At 41.5% G+C, this 18,470-nt stretch overlaps 2 protein-coding genes across 2 annotated transcripts; both read right to left on the bottom strand.

Annotated features, from left to right (window-relative positions):
• Window positions 1-301: 301 nt before the first annotated feature.
• Window positions 302-1,519, bottom strand: gcnt3 (glucosaminyl (N-acetyl) transferase 3, mucin type). The gene has a single exon (XM_030053544.1). The coding sequence runs from the start codon at window positions 1,517-1,519 to the stop codon at window positions 302-304; it is 1,218 nt and encodes a 405-aa protein (XP_029909404.1).
• Window positions 1,520-2,140: 621 nt separating this feature from the next.
• On the bottom strand, window positions 2,141-18,044 carry LOC115360648 (proprotein convertase subtilisin/kexin type 5). Its single transcript, XM_030053688.1, has 16 exons — window positions 17,750-18,044; window positions 15,501-15,704; window positions 15,287-15,355; window positions 15,078-15,120; window positions 12,425-12,570; window positions 11,210-11,404; window positions 9,775-9,861; window positions 9,486-9,684; window positions 9,147-9,370; window positions 7,440-7,682; window positions 6,426-6,671; window positions 5,674-5,869; window positions 4,116-4,321; window positions 3,819-3,919; window positions 2,997-3,168; window positions 2,141-2,918 (listed from the first exon to the last, which is right to left on the bottom strand). Exons 1-16 carry the CDS (start codon window positions 17,922-17,924, stop codon window positions 2,539-2,541), a joined length of 2,886 nt encoding a protein of 961 aa, XP_029909548.1. The 5' UTR covers window positions 17,925-18,044; the 3' UTR covers window positions 2,141-2,538.
• Between the last annotated feature and the right edge of the window lie 426 nt (window positions 18,045-18,470).

The following is an 18,470-nucleotide window of genomic DNA, read 5'->3' as shown; positions in this document are numbered from 1 at the left end:
TGTTTGGACATGCTTTACCAGATCTCAGTAATGGAACTTCACATCTTAAGTATGATCACACAAAGTAACACAGCTGGATCTCTGCTCTACAGATCAGTTCCTCTATCAGCCCACTAGGTGGCAATGCTGGGTAACAAAGATTTCATTGAAATCACATAGATACTGGCACATAATATTTTAAAAGATATTTGTTCAGTCTCAAGATTTTAATTCAATATTTACAATAATGTTTACACCACCTCCTACTGCCATATGCATTATACTGTACATGTCTGTTGTTTACAAAGTAAAGGTTTACAAATTAAAAGGTTGTCATTGCTAATTCAGAGTTCACTGCTTTGAAGCGTAGGAATGCCTCTATACATCTTAAGGCAATGTCATCAATTTCAGGATCAAACTTATTTGCAATGAGGTGGTGTTGCTGAAATAACCAATGGAGATCACCAGCCCCATATACACAAACTGCTCTTCTGTAAGTGCCAGAACAGGGAGGATATGGAGCTCCCTTTTTCACATCTCCTGTTAAATAACTCCACTTCACCAGGCGAGCAATGGCGAGCATGTCTGACTGATCATACTTGTTGTTAGCAGGCATTGACCCAGGCACAGAGGGCATCCTCTGCAGAGTGGCCCACAGATGCTCATCAGGGCTGTATGTGTCCTTCTCCCACTCCAGAAACTTCTGAATCTCCTGATCCTCCACCACATATTTCACAAAGTCTCTCGTTACCACAAAGTAGGCATTGCCTGAAAACATGGGGCTGCTAATGGGAGGGTGACTTTTCATAGTATCCGTCCTAACAACACTGTCGCCAACGATGTGATGATATTGCCAACGACCTTTCTTGTAGTCATTAGTGGTCTCAGACTCCATACTGTTCCTTCCATTGAGGAGCTTCATTGCCTGAACCATTTCTGCATTTGTTTTGATGGGGAAATCTGTTCCACAGGTGTTGAGTAGGTATCTCCACGGGACAGGTGATTTCAGCAGATCTTTCATGCAGTTCAGATCCGCTTGCACTCGAGACCATGATGCATACACCACACTTTCTAACTTACTGGCTATAAACACATTAGGGAAACAGGAAACAATTGCTTGAGCAGCTGCTTTAAATTCTTCAGAGGATTTCTGGTCCACATGCACACAGTAGACGTTCTGAGGATGGTAAACAGCACGCAGGAGTCGCTCAAACATCCCAATCTTCTCATGGATCACCATGGAGTAGGCAATGGGAAAGTTTTTCTCCTCCTCACTAATAGGCATTGTGATGAATCCTCTAGTTTTGATGTAATCCTGACAGTCCTTTGTCAGATTAAGGTAGAACTCTTCAGATAAATGTGTTCTCTTAGATGTCAGAAGTCCATCCAATTTGTCTTTCTTGCCCTGTAGATCTCCCTCGATGACAGCCAGGCAGCCGGGCAGGTCATCACTGGAATGCTCTGGTAATGTGAAATCAGGCAATGACCTGACCTGATGCCTCTCAGAGCCGATTTGCCAAAGTACAAATGAAAGAGACATACATATGAGTATGAGAGAGAAAGTCTTGAAGAATCTGAGACATTTTGATGATCCAGTAAGAGCCATGTCTTCAGTTGTGTGCCGTTAAAAAGATCAAGACTCCAGTCTGCTGGTTTCACTGTCCACACTGCAGGTTAAACATCAAACAAATGGGGAGAGGCTCTGACACTATTTCAAGAGGTAATGCAAATCCAATCAGCCAATAGGTGTGTCAAACTAAGGCGTAAGAGGAAGTCTCTTGCAAATGTGCTTCAGCAACTATTAACTAATACACAAAAGAATCTACTGCATGTCCTGGTGGATCTTATGACAAAACTAACACCACTAACACAACTCTCTACATTGTACTGTGAAACTGAACCTGTACAGCAGAGACCTCAGTCTGTACACATCTTTATACGAGAGGTCTATGTTTGAAATTCAAACAACTGTATTTCCTTGTATCTTCTTCAGTAAAAAGGTATTGTGCATATAATACTGTTTTGTCAAGTGGCATAACCTTGATCTGCTCAAAAGTCACAACACATCTGCTCAAAAGCATAATAAATATAATGAAGATATCACTCTCATAAAAGCCATCATCCATACAGCCAGTTTTATAAGTGTACAGAGGGCATGAAGTAGAAAATAAGCTTTTATTGCAGTTACATTTCTATTTACAATAAATTGTATTGTATATCAGTCATTATATATGATCACTTCATTTCACTGTTTCACTCACAAATGCCTCTTCTAATAACACAGACTACACAGATGAAGTCATTCTACATGATCATTTCATTCTTTCACTCACAAATGCCTCCTCTAATCACATGTAGTATACAGATGAAGGCACTTTGAGGAATAAAAATTAACTCTCACCAGAAGTCAAAAAGCAACACAACAGATACAAATGCATTCCATTCCTAAAAATCAACTAAACTGCTTTGAATCCCCCTAATTTCAGTCTTGGTATTGGGACTATGTGCATCCACTATACAGCTATTATAAGCTCTACTGGCTCAGATGCATCTACGATACTAAGACTGGTTGAGATAAGTGCTCTCATCCACATCCTGGTCTGCATCTGTGTCCTGCTCGTGGATAAAGCTGTAGCGTCGATATACTGATCCGCCCCTGCTGGTGTACACCACATCCGCCTCATCACCACTGTCTGGCTCAGGCACCCCATGGGGCATACTGCTCGAGGCGCTGCCACTTAGTCTCTCATAGCTGCGGCTCCAGCAAAGCCTCTTCCTGGCGTGGGCCTTGACCACAGCAAACACACCCAGAGCCAACCCCAGCGCCAGCAGCAGGGCGACAGGCCAGGCAGCTGAGGTGTGCTTGAGAGCTCCAGGTGATATACTGAGATCTGCTGCCTGGTCATCTGACTTGGGCTGGGGGGCCTCCACACACAGAGCTAGAACAAAAAAATGGCTGTAAGTAGGTGGTCATATCTCAACAGAGCTGTGCTGCTAAACACCGGCAGGGACTCTACCTGAATTAGTGTCACAAACACAGCAGTCAGTGTCATTTCCTCCAGCCTGGCAGCAGCGGGCACAGCGGTTCTCCACAGCGTGAAGGCCAAAATCACGGGGGCAAGTCAGACACTGGTCCGATCTGGGGCCTGTGCAATGTCGACATGAGCTGTCGCATGGCTCACAAGTCTCCTGCAATGGCAATTTTTCAAAATGATGACTTTATTGGCCAAATATATATTCAATGTGGAAATACGTTATTCAAAGTTGTGTTGATGAGACTAACTGTCATGAACATAATACAAATATAATAATGAATATTTATGATTGTTGTTATTAACTTACAACATTTTCAATGAGAGCTGACATTGTGTGAACTTTGTGACATTGTGACAGGACACAATGTATCATGATTGTTATTATAGACAGATAGAAAGATAGATAGATCTCATCTTTACAGAGAAAGTGACATAATTGACCATATGACACTTAATAACAGGATATGGATATAATAACAGGTTATTATATCCATTAATATTGAGGTAACATCATGGTTATGGCAGTGAGTTATAGGTCATAAGGCAGTCAGTCACTTATGAGCACAACTTCAAATTAAGATGAAGTTGACTCCAGTGTTCCAGCAGTATGTCACTTATGAATATGACAACTAGTGCACACATGTGCCTTTTTTACAGTGTATAATAATGCACTGACTCACTCACAGAATGTGTCCACAAGTGCATTTTATATGGAAATGACATGCTAACAGTTATCTTTTCCCTTTATTTACTAAGATAATGATTAGTCACACATTGGAATATGACTCCTCGCTCAGAGTTTACCTCTTCGGAAAAGTAACGCCCCTCCTCACAACGCGGATAACAGACGTTGTCTTTTAGGGTGCTACCCCTATCACACGTCAAACAGCCTTGAGGCGAGGCATCTGCAAACATACACAAGCTCTTTAACCTCCCAGCGAAGGAGTGAAAAAGGAATGACAAATAAGTTGACACAAAAGAAAGATATAGACTACAGCTGGACAACGGGCTCTGACTTTGATCTGAACTATAATCTCACATTCAAACTAAATGACTTTACAGAGCTTATCATAAAGGAAAATCTTGTTTCCCCGCTGGTACCTTTGCAGGTCTGGCAGCTGGTGTGACATTGTTTGCAGACATGATTGAGCTGATAGAAACGGTCTGGACAATGCTCAACACACAGCTTGGTGCCGTGCAGCTCCAGAAGAGGAGGCAGACAGGCCCTGCAGGACTTAGGGCCTGGTCCAGTGCACAGCTCACAGGAATGGTCACATTTCTCACAGCGGGAGCCCTCCATGTAGTACCTGACACATGAAAGGATCCATATTAACTAGGATCCTTGAACAGTTTTTCTCATACATGTCAGGTAGATAATTTAACATTCACATCAATAATAATGTGTCCTCCTTTGCACCTCTATTAGGAACGTTCCCATCTCTCCTGTTGTCATTATACATGCTACCTTCCAGTATTAGTATACCTTTATTACTGATTGGATGACTCAAAACTGAGATCCATCACATTAATAAATATATTCAGTCTTGTTTCTTTCAGTTGGGAAATATTGCTAAAATAAGACCCATTTTATCTGCTAAGGACATTGAAATACTAATTCATACACTTGTCTTTTCTCATTTAGACAACTACAACTCCCACTTTTCTTGCACTAAGCAATCCAGCGTGGCTCATCCACAGGAATTTAGACTTGACTAAGATTTTGTTGACTGGCCTACTTACAAGGCTTTAAATGGCCTGACCCGCGCTTACATAGCAGAGCTGTTGAGCCCCTACTATCGCAGTTGGCCTCTCAGATCATCCAGTCAAGGCCTTTTATCTGTCCCTAACTCTGGTGACTGTGACTGTGGTTTTGTGGTTGAAGCTCCCACACTTTGGAAAAGTCTATCAAATCTGCTCAAACTGCTAATTGTTTTGAGCAGCTCCTGTAAACTTAGTCCTATACGTTGGCCTTGTTATAAAATATTTAGCCTAGTCTACTCTTCATTTTCTGTTTAAACTTCCTTTTATGTATGCTATTTTTATTCTTCCATTATGTGAAGCACTATGTAATTGTGTTTTGTGATGCATAAATAAACTTGGACAATTCTCCAAATTGCCAGTATAGCCAAAGACATCACTACTAACACTTTTTTTTGTTAAAATGTAAATATAATTGATTTCTTGACCCTTCAGGATTTGACATCTAGTCGCTAGTTATGACTGATGATTCTCTAATGGCAAAAATCCCAGATCCAGATCACTATACCGACATCTGATCGATTGTTCTTTAGGCCAGTGCTGATCCATCCACTGAATTTCATCCACTCACAGCTTTCTGAGGCAGGCTGAGGTAATAATAGTGTGGACAATATTGTATAGAAAATAATATATGCAGAATTGGTGGAAAATTTTGTAAAGTGACCTCTAGATCACTTAAGTTAAAGTCAGAAGTAATAATGGGAGGTTGCTATAATTCTGAGGCAATTTCAGAAGCTGGATCCTTGATCCGTTTGCAATGTTGGCATATTTCCAAAAGAGTGTTTGTTCTTATATATCACTAACCAAGAGTGGGAGAGCGCCAACTTAGTTCCGGACAATAGATTGTGTTTCGACACCAAGTAAACATTTCGTGGGCTGTGATGGAGCTGTTTTTTTTTACCCTGTTGGACAGTGTGAGACGCAGAGGTGGAGGAGGTGCAGGTATCCTGGAGAGCAGGTGAGGCAATCTTTGGGCGACGCCCCGGAGCAGGTGGAACAGACACGGTCACATGGAGAACAAAAGCCCAGCACTGTTCCATCAGCATCCTGCCTCGTGCTATACGTCCCGGCTGGACACTCACTCACACAGGTGCTGTCTGGAGAGCCACATGCCCACACATTATTTCCAACCCACATGCACATTCAAAAAATAACAATATCCAGAATTACAAGCAATCTGTCTGAAATTGGACTGTGATTGTTCTTGTTTTGATAATAATAAGTGTATTGCTATTGTCATGGTAAAAACTGGGAATGCTAATTCTGGTGATTTTCAAAATTTTACAACCCTGACACTTTTGAAAACCTTTCATATAAAGGCAAAAAGGAATACCTGTCCAATAACTGAGCAATCATTTATTTTGTTCATGAATTAAACAAATTAATTAAATTAAAGTTGGTTTTCTAGGGTAACATTTTGTATATTCAATGATTTTCACCAGACAGTATCTGTATCTGTTCTTAAATGTTGTCTTTTATTTATCTGAATTTACATTTTACTTAACCACTTTGCCTTGTTTTAATTGGTCCTGCTATCCAATTTTATCATCTCTTATTGTCAAACACTGTAATATATATACAGTGTAAAATATTTAAAGATTAGGTGGATTTTTGCAGTTTTTGTTGTGCTCAAAAGCACTTCAGAGTGCTTACTGTGGAGGTATTTGGGTACAGCACAGGTCTGGCATTCGTCATGCCCCGGCCCGTCACAGGAGTAACAGTGGCGGTGGCAGCCCATGCAGGTGAACTGGTCCTCGTGCAGGTAGGTCCTTGGCGGGCAGTCTGTGTCACCCATCACTCCACACAACAACGTGTTTGGGTCCAGCACTAGGCCCTTCTCACACTGGGTGCACTGGTTTGGCTCAGGACCCGAGCAGCTCGCACAGGTCTGATGACACTCTGTACACACACACACACACACACAAAAAAAAATAAAATAAATACACACATGATACATACTCAAATAGGATGGTGTTGTATCAGCACTACATCACCCTATTTCCAGGAAAAAGGTGTGGCCACTTCACCACTGACTTACATGCCAGTGTGTGATTACCTGAGAAAGCCCTTACAAATAATGTGTGACACTGGGCTATTGAAATTTCTATACATGCTGATTAAATTTCTGCTGTTTTGCAACTGAAACAGAAAAAAAAATATCTTAAGACCTTTTTGTTGATGTTTATTTCAATCTCGGTGAGCTACTGTTTTATAACAGTAGCTACTCCTCCCGGGGTCATAAGTATTTTTACAGAAATATGTCAGTGACAGAAGACACATTAATGCACGTCCATAACATTCATACTACACATTAAGTGTAACAATACATAAGACAACCACTAAGGCACACAACTACCAACATCAGCTCAAAACTTCTATAATACATACAACAGCTCTCTATAGTAATTATATCTCTCAAATAAAAAAAAAAAAATCACATAAAACTCAGTCCACTAAATCACAGATAAAAGTGGAATGAATAACTAGCTCTCTCTACATTCATAAAACACCTTCAAGAACAGAAAAGGGCATTAGGTGTTCTACATTATTCCTTCTGTATTATAACAAGGGTAGAAGGCTATACGTCGCGTCGCTCTATAAATACACATTTGACATTACATAAAAGTCTCATAGAACCAAATCAGATCCTAATATGGAGGCACTCACCTTGACATTCGTTATCTCCAGTGTTATAGTAAGTGCCAGTGGGGCAATCCTTGGAACATACACCTTGATACAATTTGGGAGCAAAAGTAGAGCAGGATTCACAGTCGTGTGCCAGCGGCCCTGAGCAGCTGGCACAGGTGGGGTGGCACTGACCACAGCGGCCCTCCTCCATGTCCTCGTAGTAACCCAGGGGACAGCTAGCCTTGCACACGCCGTTCAGCATCAGGTAGAGGAAACTGCACTCTGGAATGATGGCGGGACAGAGGTGTACCAAAAGAAACAGGATTTCAGGTTAAAGGGATAATAAACTTAAAATAGTAATTTTTCATATTTTTTTTTAATTGTCATCGTTGAATGTAGGAAACATCATGAAACTGTGATAATCTAAAGGCCTCTCCATAATAAGAGAGGCCTTGCTTGATTTCTCCTGCGTTAAATGGTCGATTTTGCAAAGCAGGGGTTAAAACTTTGATTCTTAAGAGTGGGGATGATCCAATCATGGCTTTGACTGGCTCCTCAACTGCACCTGCTATCCTCTGCTAGCCTCAACAAAGGATTATTTTACCAGTCTACAGAGGTGGAGGTAACTAATTACAATTTACTACCGTTACTGTAATTTAGAAGCTTTTTGTGTAAGTGTACTTTTTAAAGTATTTTTTAAAGTTACTAATTTCACTTTTACTTAAGTCCCCTTTTGCTTGAGAATTGTATTTCAATACATTTTAAATCATATCCATTAGATGAGTGACATTGTTCATTGTGAACCTTTGACAATGAACCATCAGTCAGCAAAGATGAGAAGAGGAACCTGGTTCTATTTTGTTGGTTCTACTTTTCGTCATTTCCAACTATCCAATAAAAGGTGAACCATGAAAATGCAGATGCTGATGGTCGATGGAAGGGAGGACCATTTAGACTCAACTGTCAAAAAAAAAGTGTAAAAAAAAAAAAAAAGAAAGAATAAAATCAGTGAGATGCCTGATGATGAGAACCCTGTAGACTCCATCATATTATGAGCTTATTCCACATTTGTCAGTTGAGTCTACAGGGTTCTCACTTCAGTCAGCCCTCTGCAGTTTTGCAGAATGCACCTTTAAAAGAATCTAGTTTGAACCGTGGTGGAAAAGATCACACCTTTCTCTCCCGACTTTACATTTTAAATCAGTAACTATTAATTTACTTGAGTAGCAATTTGAGGTACTCGTTCCACCACTGCCAGTCTATTGTTGATAATATCAGAGGAGGTGACAGGCTAGCAAAGTGCATCAATGTCATGTAGAGCTTTAGCTGGTGATGGCGTCAGTTGTGGACTCCAACTGCAATGTTAATTATGAAAACATTTGCTGACATATAGTTGCAGTGCGAGTAGGACCTGCAGCTATGTCAATTCCAACAAACAGAAAATACTTCACTGGGGGAACACCCACCCAACCCTACGGGAATGAATAACTGTGGAAAATGCAGCTCCTAAATCTCCATTTTATTACATTTACTGACTTTTACCAACCCGCTTGGCCGGTAATGAAGATAGTACTCAATGATAATCCTCAATTAAAAAGTCCCTGTTTTTAACTGGGTTTGCCATCCCTTTAATGCCATATTATGCATTTAAAGGGTTATTCTTTTAAAGTGGAGGGATTGTGGGATTACAGCTGTTACCTTCTTTTCCACTGAGAGATTATTTTGCTCAGGTGGCTAATAACTCACTGAAACAGGTTCTGTCGTCTGAGCACACATCGCAGTGAGGAGGACAGCGTCTGCAGGTACCATCATCTGCAGGGTAGGTCCGCAGTGAACAGTTGAGTCTACACATGCCACTCTCCAGGAAGTGGTCTTTAGCACAGGACAGACACTGGTACTTGTTCCCGTCACATGTTAGACAGGAGCTATCGCAGGCTTCACATGACCCCTCTGCTGTCTCAAAGAAACCTCTGAAAATAAATCCAAGAGTGATCTGATAAGATACAAAAGGGAAAACACGGCAAATGGACATAAATGCACTGCCTTTACAAATATTTTTCTTCAAAGGAGTGTCCTACTACTTACTCTGGACAATTAGACCAGCACCTCCCCTGGTGGAGAAACAGTTTATAGCTGCCTTTGGAGCAGCTAATACAGTTATCACTCGTGTCCATGCAGGCCTCACAGTTTGGTGAGCAGTCCTCACACAGCTGAGTGGCAGAGTTGGCATAGGAGCCTGGTGGACAGTGCTCCACACAAGAACTGTCCTGGTCCAGGAAATACCCTATACCACACACAGACACACGCATACATACAGTGAGTGATGGAAGAAAGTTTCAATCTTTTGTCAAGTTATGAAAGTTCATGTTTTTACCTGTGAAACAAGAGGAACAATCCAGTGCTTGAGGGCCAAAGCAGGTCTTACAGGACGCATCACAAGCGTGGCATCTGCCATTTTTTCCTGAAAGTAGAGCAGTGAGCAGATCAACCACATTTTACATTGCAACAACACATAAAGCAGAAAGCATAGAGAGATTACAAAAATCCCATTGAACTGTACAAGGAAAGTTTCCACTCATTTACTTGGCTTTGCCACTAGGGGGCAGCATATGCGTTATGAACTTTGGTTGCTGCAGTTCAAATGATCAAATAATTAGACAATTATTAACAAGATGGAGCACTGGAGTGGATGCCTGTTTTCTCATTGCTGATGCAGTGCAGAGTAGGACCAGTTTTACTGAAAGTTGAACATTGTGCGTAGATTTACATTTTGCAATGGAATATTTGAAGAAAAATCATTAGTCTATTTCAGGTCTGTTGCTAGGAGATACAATTGGAGGGGCTTACTGCAGATACACAGCCTGACTCGTTCTTATTATGGGAAGGTCATCAAGTCATCCATCACTATATAAATCACTGTATGTTCTGTCCTATTACACATTATGCCTAAACTATTTTCCGGAATCATGAAATAATCCTATTTCATGTGTAACCATTGTTTTAAGCATGCAAGTCAGCAGCGATATCTGTCTTGGAAAAATCCCCAGCCGAATGACAGTGCTCTTGAAATTGTCTGTCCAGACTGAGTGATCCCCTAACCAGCAGCAGGAATGTAAATTATCAGCCCACTGAGGTAAGAATGTAAATGATCAACCTACTGTAGCAGTGGTAACAATTGAGTAAGACCATCTGGGTTCAAATTGACAATAATGTTGACAGACACAGCAAAGGGGGAAGCAGGTGAAGAACCCTGTGCTTGAGGCAGAGAGGCTTTGTTAAACTGCACCACTGCAATTAACTGAAATGGGTTTTAAATGGCCCTAATATAACATAAGAAGTGGCTTAGTGATTCTGAGGCAGGGTGATGTAGTGAGTAAAGAGGACGTAATGCAAACAGCGAATAATCTTTTAATCATGTTCAAATCCCTGTTTCATTAAGTATCCACTTTGCTGAAGTGCCCTTGAGCAAGGCAATGATTGCCATCGGCTGCTGACCAGTTGCTGACACTGAGCTCTGAGTTGAGTGAAAAGATTATTTCCCTAAGGGGATTAATAAAGTATCATATTATTCTTTTCAATATTTAACTCCACTAACTCCACCGGCACTGGACACCCACTTGTCACACTTTACTGACTCTGCTTTCAACTGAAATGCATTACATTGGACTTAATAGCCCGTAACCATGACTGTGATTCAATGATTATTACAAAAACAGGTCAAGCACAATGTTCCAAAACAGATGCCTATTGAGAGAAATCAACAACATGAACTAGTTCAGATGAGCCCACATCACAGTTGTTCCCCTCACCATCAAAGTACTGGCCGAGTGGGCAGTTAAGCAGAGGGCACTGCCCATGCAGAGGGGGGTTTCCACCGAGGCACAAGTCACAGTCTGTTGAGTGCGGTCCATGGCAAGTCTGGCATGAGCTGTGGCAGGATTGGCAGCGCCATCCACTGGATTCACTAAAGGTCTGCTGTGGGCACTGTTTGACGCACTCACCACCTGACAGGACAGAAGATGGCATGATCCTTTTGCAATAGAGCAGAGTATTCCTCCATTAGGAATTCACAACAGAAATTATGGTAGCAGGTACTAGTTACTTTACTGCTGTTATTGAAACATAACTTATTTCAAGAGACTGAACAGTAAATAGTAAATAATAAAAGGCCCTCGATTCATTTTCAACTGCAAAGCATCATTTGTGGAATCATGTTTTCATTATAAAAGCATCTAAAAACAGTGGAAAACTGATGGTGGTGCTGCAGAAAAGATCACCTTGTGCTCATCTCTCTATCTCTCCATTTACTGCATGGCTTTTTAAATCCTGCTCTCTATTGCGCTTCTCCTCTGTCTGTCCTTCCAGGATTTCTCCCTCTCCAAATTCCATCCAACTGCCCAGGCAGGAAACAATGACCTAGATCTTTTGAAACTGGACCTTGGACTAGCCTTGGCTGAAGTGCAGAGAATGAGCTTATCATCCATGACTGGATCTTGTCTGACACACTGGACAATCACAACGCCTTTAGACATCTACCACTAAGTGTATTACAGCAGACATACTCACTCACTTTATATTTGCAATATTAACATGGTGCAAAATAATAATAATAATAATAATAATAATAATAATTATAAAGTTTGGTAGCTTGTCACTCTTGGTTGCTAATCTTCTTCTGTATGATTTAAAGACTTAGCTTTATGATCTAAAAGCTCATATTTTATCCAGACACCCATAACAGGGAACACACTCATGTCCATTCAACAGCGTCCTAATTTCTTGTTTGCATAAGCCATATATTTACATATCTCATGCCACAGATTGCTGACGTAGAGGTGCTTTGCAATCCAAATGAAGACACAGAGCCAAGATTTGTCTGTAAGAAGAATGATTAATTACCCTCATGCATGTAGTAATGTTAAAGGATATAAAATATAAATCTGATGCTTCCACCGTGCAGAGGCCAATGCTCTCATTTAGCAAAATATATCAAGAAAGTATTATTTATTTTTTCACACTGGTACCATTGAGGAAGTAGCCATGCTGGCAGGCCAGGCAATGTGTGTTACTTCTGCAGTCGGTGCATGGTGTTGGGCAGGTCAGACACACACCCCTGTCCCGGTCCTCATAGGTGCTCTGAGGGCAGTGCCTGCGACACTGGTGCCTGAAACTGTAGACAAAATCTTTAAAATGGAAGAAAGATCATCATGTTCACTGAAAAGAAAAAAAATGTTTCTGGAAAAGCCATTGCAATTAGTAAACAATTAGCCAGAGAGTATGCTTGGTCTACGTGTGTGAAATCAATCTATAACTGACTTTCTAAAGCTGACTTACACAGTAGCTATTAAACTAGAAAGAGTTTTTTTTTTCTTTGTGAGGCAAGCATGCAGAACAAAGCTACTGATAGATCAAAGAGCTCATGAAAACTATACTGATTTAATACCACACGTCACTTTTAAAGCATTACAGTGAAAGAAGGATGATGTTGCTACAGGCAGTTTGTCCCCAGTTGGATGACTCTGAGGCTAGATGAACTGAAACCAGAGAAGTGACAAAATACACCACATGAAGATACAATCCCAGCATGCACTGTGCCAAACTACAGCACACCTGCAGCGGTATTGTTGACTTCAATACATTCCTCAGTCAAAAGGTCCACTCAATCATACATTAATAGGAAAGTCAAACAGAGATGAAAACATGACGTAGGCTGCCTTTGTCCAGGCCTATCATGGCTCTATTAATTTCTCAAGGCACAATGTTAATTGGTGTTTTATTTGCAGCCTGGAGGCAGAAGGGGACTTTTCTGTCATTAACCTGTCCTCTCAGTCCTCCAGGGCTTAATTGAGCTATTAAACATGACACAGCTCTCCTCAGAAAACGTAGCCCAAAGCAGCTGAGGTATTGAGTTGCAGAGATGTCACGCATAAAACATTAAAGCAGGAATGAATCCGAATTTGAAGACATACTGTTCTAAATTAAACACGTGCAAGAGCAATAAGCCACTAACTTATAACATTTTCCTTTGCCTTTCCTGCCACGTTCCTATATGAGAGGATCTGAGCAGACAGCCCTGGCAACATTTCCTGCTCTGTTGCCGTGGTATTGGTGCTGAGATGTGGTGCATGTTTGAGGAGGAACAGCTGGAAGCGCCACACTGCATCCATCATCACATTCACAATAGCAGCTCACGCAGACCAGGCCCTGTCTCTGGCCTGGAAACAGTACACTGCTGAAGAATCTGTGGGACTTTTAAGAATCCCTCTGTGCAAATATTAGACAACCCATTCCCACAGGACACATCAGCATTTCCAACGCAACTTTTGTTTGGGGGCTTTTACTTTTTTAGCAGAGTTGAGGGAAAGGTAAAAACACAGGTATTGAAGCTAAGAAAGCTTGGGTAAATGAAAGAAAGAAATCATGCAGGAAGCAGGTGGGGAGTAATTTCTTGGTTTAGCTCCACTCAACCCTGTGGGGGAGAAGGTAAATGTCAATAAATACCACGCATCCATCATGAGGTGTTTCTTTTCTAAAAGCATTGGGGCTCCCATCTACAGGGCAACAAGGTATGCCACAGTTGTCTAAACTGAACAGCATTTCACATCACGTCTAACACAACATCAAATTCAAGAATTTCTGACTGAAGAATGGTGCTGCATACATGACGCATCTGAGAGGACACAGTCGTGGGGCTGCAGCTCATAATGGGCTCCACAGTCTGTTAAGATTCTTTAACAGATGTTTGCAGTATCTTGCCTGCATGTAATTTGGGAACAAGAATTACAATTACTAAGATTGTACTAAGACAAGTCATCATTGTCAGTCACCAAAACCATCATTGTTGAATGAAAAATGTACCAAGGTTGATGCACAGAGGAAGGCTAAGTATATCACAGCACCTATGCAACAACAATAAAGGGCCTGTGTGCAGTAAAGCAGAGGATTTTCCTTCCACTCTGCTGCTAATTCCATAAATCAGAGTTACTCAAGACAGTGCAACTATAATGACACCTGCTACCAGCTTCTCTCTCTCTCCCTCTCTCTCTCTCTCTCTCCCTCTCTCTCTCATTTAAAATAAGCACTCTCTTTAGTGTCTCTATGAAGCAGACTACACCTCTACACTTCTATGCTCATACCAGGGCTCAGGTAACAGTGCATGACTGGGAATGGAGGGTAACCTGACTCACACAATACCAGAAGACCTGAACTCAGGGGAAAAAAACACACAATTGGAGGTCTGTTCTAGCTCTGTAGCCTGTGTTATGCTGGGACCAAATAATAAGATGGAATAAATAGCTGAAATACAGAAAACATTCTACAAAAAAGTGTATAACCCTACACATATCCAGTTATCTAGCTCTTAATTTTGCAGGACAATAACAAATTCAGTGCAGATAAAAACAGATTAAACCTGACTGGAGGACAATTACTCATCGGCACTATATGTAATGTCTGGCATTCAAAATCTTTTAAATAGATCACCACCCCATTCCAGAGTATTTCCACTGTGTGTGAAAGAGAATGAAAATTCATGTAACTGTATTAAATGTTAAGTATGCTAAGTACTCTATAATATGTTAAGTAGTTGTAAAATGTTGTAGTCGAGGTTATGAGAGGTCAGAAAAGTACACTGAATAGAAGACAGAAACCAGAAAAAAAATGTATAAGCAGACTCACAGAAAGTATCCTTCCACACAGCTGTTGCAGATCTCAGGGTCTGCTGTGTAGAAATGATAAAAAAAAAAAAAAAAAACGTCATGCAGTAACAGGTGAAGTATATTAGACTCAATGGAGTGCACTCAACAATGACAAGCTTCCTTGCAGTATGGGGGCAGTATAGTATTGTTAGCCTGGTTAGGCTCTGCAGCATGTATAGTATGGCTTACCTGTGGAACATGTTTTGCAGCCCATCTCGCAGTCAAAGCACTCTCCTGTGTCAGGATCCTGGACCTGCCCTGAAACATAAAGACACAAAAAACCTCTAGAACTGGAGCACAAGCTGAATACTCCAAAATAGCAGGTTGTTTTGTTTTATTTTGTTGTTGTTTTTTTTTCTCCTTTAGACCACAGCCGGCAACTAAGAAAGTGCTTTACATTTACCTATGCCACAGTATGCTGCTTGGCAGACCCCATTCTGGAGTTTGTACTGTTCCCGACATTTGGCACATATGTTGGCATCGGTGCAGAGTTCACAATTGGTTATGCAGGGCAGGCAGGCGTAGTGACCCCTGTCAGGATAAAATCCCCGCGGGCAGTGCATCCGACAGCGACCTTGGTGGAGGAAGCGTTCCTGTCCGTCTTCATCTGTGGAGGGGGCAACACGTGCGACTTATTATCATAAAGGCTGCTCCACTTTCTCCCTTGATGCAGGTGCCATTAGCCATAAGGCACTCCAGCCAGGAATTGCCTCTTGTAAATGTGGACTCCTCTGAAAAGCGGGAATCAATGAAGCCCTAGTAATAAATGAGAACGCAGAGCCAAATGGGCCTGGCAATCACATGGGACGTAGGAAAGATGACAGGACATGCTGCCAACTGTGAGAAAGTTGAACGCCTATAGCAAATGACAGCACTAAACATAGTGTCGTGATCAGATGTTTTTACGCAGACCTTCACCCAGGTTATCTGATAACCTGACGAAGTTCTGAATTTACTTCGTCTTTGCTCATCTTCTCCTAAGCACCTGCAGACCTACAGGTGTGCAAAAGGCTCACTTAGTGACTTATGAATTTTAAACAAAGATGCCTACAGTAATTCATGATACATTATTGACCAAAATACATGCATCTCAAAGCCATGACTGACATCATGAACTGACCACACAGTCCAGTATGTTGACCGTATGGCCTTCAAATAGCATGATAATATACTGGGTGATGATGCTGGGTGTCACATATGTAAACAAGGGCAATCAGAGGCAGACGAGAGAAGATCAGAGCTGTGGGAAGAGATGTTGTTGTGTCTCGGCCCTACTGATTAATTCTCTGCCACCTGCCACTAGCCTAGCTGTGGCACCTGAGGCGGCTCTGGAAGCAGCTGAGTTACAGTATTGTCACATCTGCTCAGTGCTGCAGATAAGATGTGTGAGACAAGGAGGAGAGGGCCCACAAGCTGCTGTCTTTCTCATTTCAACCTTCCGCAGACTTCCACCTCTGCATGCACAAAGATGTGGCTAAAAATTCAGCTGGGCATATATTAAATACAGGGAGTGTACAGGGAGAAAATAATTTTAATGTTCTTTGATGAAGCACCTCATATGAAAGCAACATTGAAAAAGGAATAGCATAAAAATAAATACTCTTTCACATACACGCAACAGCAACGAAAGCATAAATCAACTATATACAGAATCATTTACAGTTCTGGTCCAAGTGCAGCTGACTTTCAAATACAATCAGTCAGGCACTCTTCTGCCACAGCATGAATAGACAAATGCTTAGGGAGGGGGTTGAGAGAGAGAGAGAGAGAGAGAGAGAGAGAGAGAGAGAGAGAGAGAGAGAGAATGAGAGAGAGACACAGGTTATGCCCAGTGAACTGCAACAGTAGTACTTTTAGCCCGGGGGGATATTTTTCCCTTTCCCTCTGTTTAACAAAGGCTCCATTCTGACACTATCCCATTTCACTATGAAAACCCAGGAAGAAAGATCACACCTTAAATTTCTATTTCAGTTTTTAAAAAGGTGCCTCTATGAACAGCAATCAGCCAGTCCTGTCCTGGGTGCGGAGGGCAAAAAAAAAAAAACTAGCACAAAATGTCTGTTTCTTATTGCTTAACAATAGTTGAAGGTAAACCCGAGGTGAAATATTCCTCCTCTAATTCCACACCCTTTGAGCAACTCTGCTTTGGTAACCACCAAATAGCACTGCTTTGAGAGAACACCCTCTCTGACTGTTGTATTAATGAGTCAGTGACATTGCTTTGTTTGACTCTGGCAGCTGTGAAGCCACAACTCAAGACAGAAGAATTACACAAGCTATTGGCAAACAATCCAATGTTCAGATTTTGGACAAGACAATATCATCAGTAACACAGACAAGTGGAATAGCCGCATATGGGAATTTGAAATAAGTGGCCATATATATGACAGTGTGAATAGCCTAGTGCCGATCTGCGGTGTAGCCTTTATTTAGCTGGAGATATTTTATTTGTTGTCCAATATGCTTTGTGAAACTATATAAAAATACATCATGCCATGTCTCCCGTCTCATATGAAGCGTGTAAACGCAGAAAACACATAAGCATAAAATCGACTATGACACTTCGCATCTTCTTTTGTTGTTGCTCCGTCGGTGAATTTTTGCTGTTATGCTGGATTTTATGAGTAGGGAAAAAGCGGACATATTACTCACCAACTCCACAGGTAGTGCATTCAAACAGCTCGTGGCCGTGGCAGCCAGAGCAGGTGGGATGGCAGAGGACACACTGGTTCTTCAGCAGAAACTGTCCCCTCGGACAGGACGCCGAGGGTTTACACCGAATGAATCCAAGCCAGTAGAAAATAATAAACACGGCGAGGGACTTCATTGCTATGCCTGAGGACTCATGGAGAGGAGAGAGAGAGGAGAGGAAAAGAGGACAGTCTCCAAAGGCGCGGTGTCCGTGCGGCAGGTAGCTGGCAGATCGATATGGGGCTCTGTGACACCAGCCCAGAAATAACTTGCTGGACCAGTTCGCTCAGGAGCGACTGGACAATGAGGGAGAGTTTGTGGTCAGGCTTTCATAAATGATCTTATCAAAGGCGGAAAAACACTCTCACTTTTCTGTCACAATTTTCAGTGAAGTCTAGGATGCATAGATGAATAGATACCAACATAAATATCTAGTTTATGTGCGCACATATAGAAAATGCATAGAAAAAATGCAATAAATAAATGCAATCAATTTTAGTCCATGAAGATTCAATCAATTCTGGTATCCCTGTGGATGCCACTGATGGCCGAATTATTTTTTGAGGTGTGCTGGCATAGCCTAGGACATTTCCAATCGCGCATATGAAATGTATTTATAATGTTAGAAAATTACAATTTGATTTTAACGTGCACCAATTGCACACGGGTCCTATAGTCTATC

The sequence above is a fragment of the Myripristis murdjan genome, chromosome 6 (genome assembly GCF_902150065.1).
Source record: "Myripristis murdjan chromosome 6, fMyrMur1.1, whole genome shotgun sequence".
Taxonomy (NCBI): Eukaryota; Metazoa; Chordata; class Actinopteri; order Holocentriformes; family Holocentridae; genus Myripristis; species Myripristis murdjan.
The sequence above is the reverse complement of the archived record's forward strand: the minus strand, read 5'-3'. Positions and strand labels throughout refer to the sequence as shown.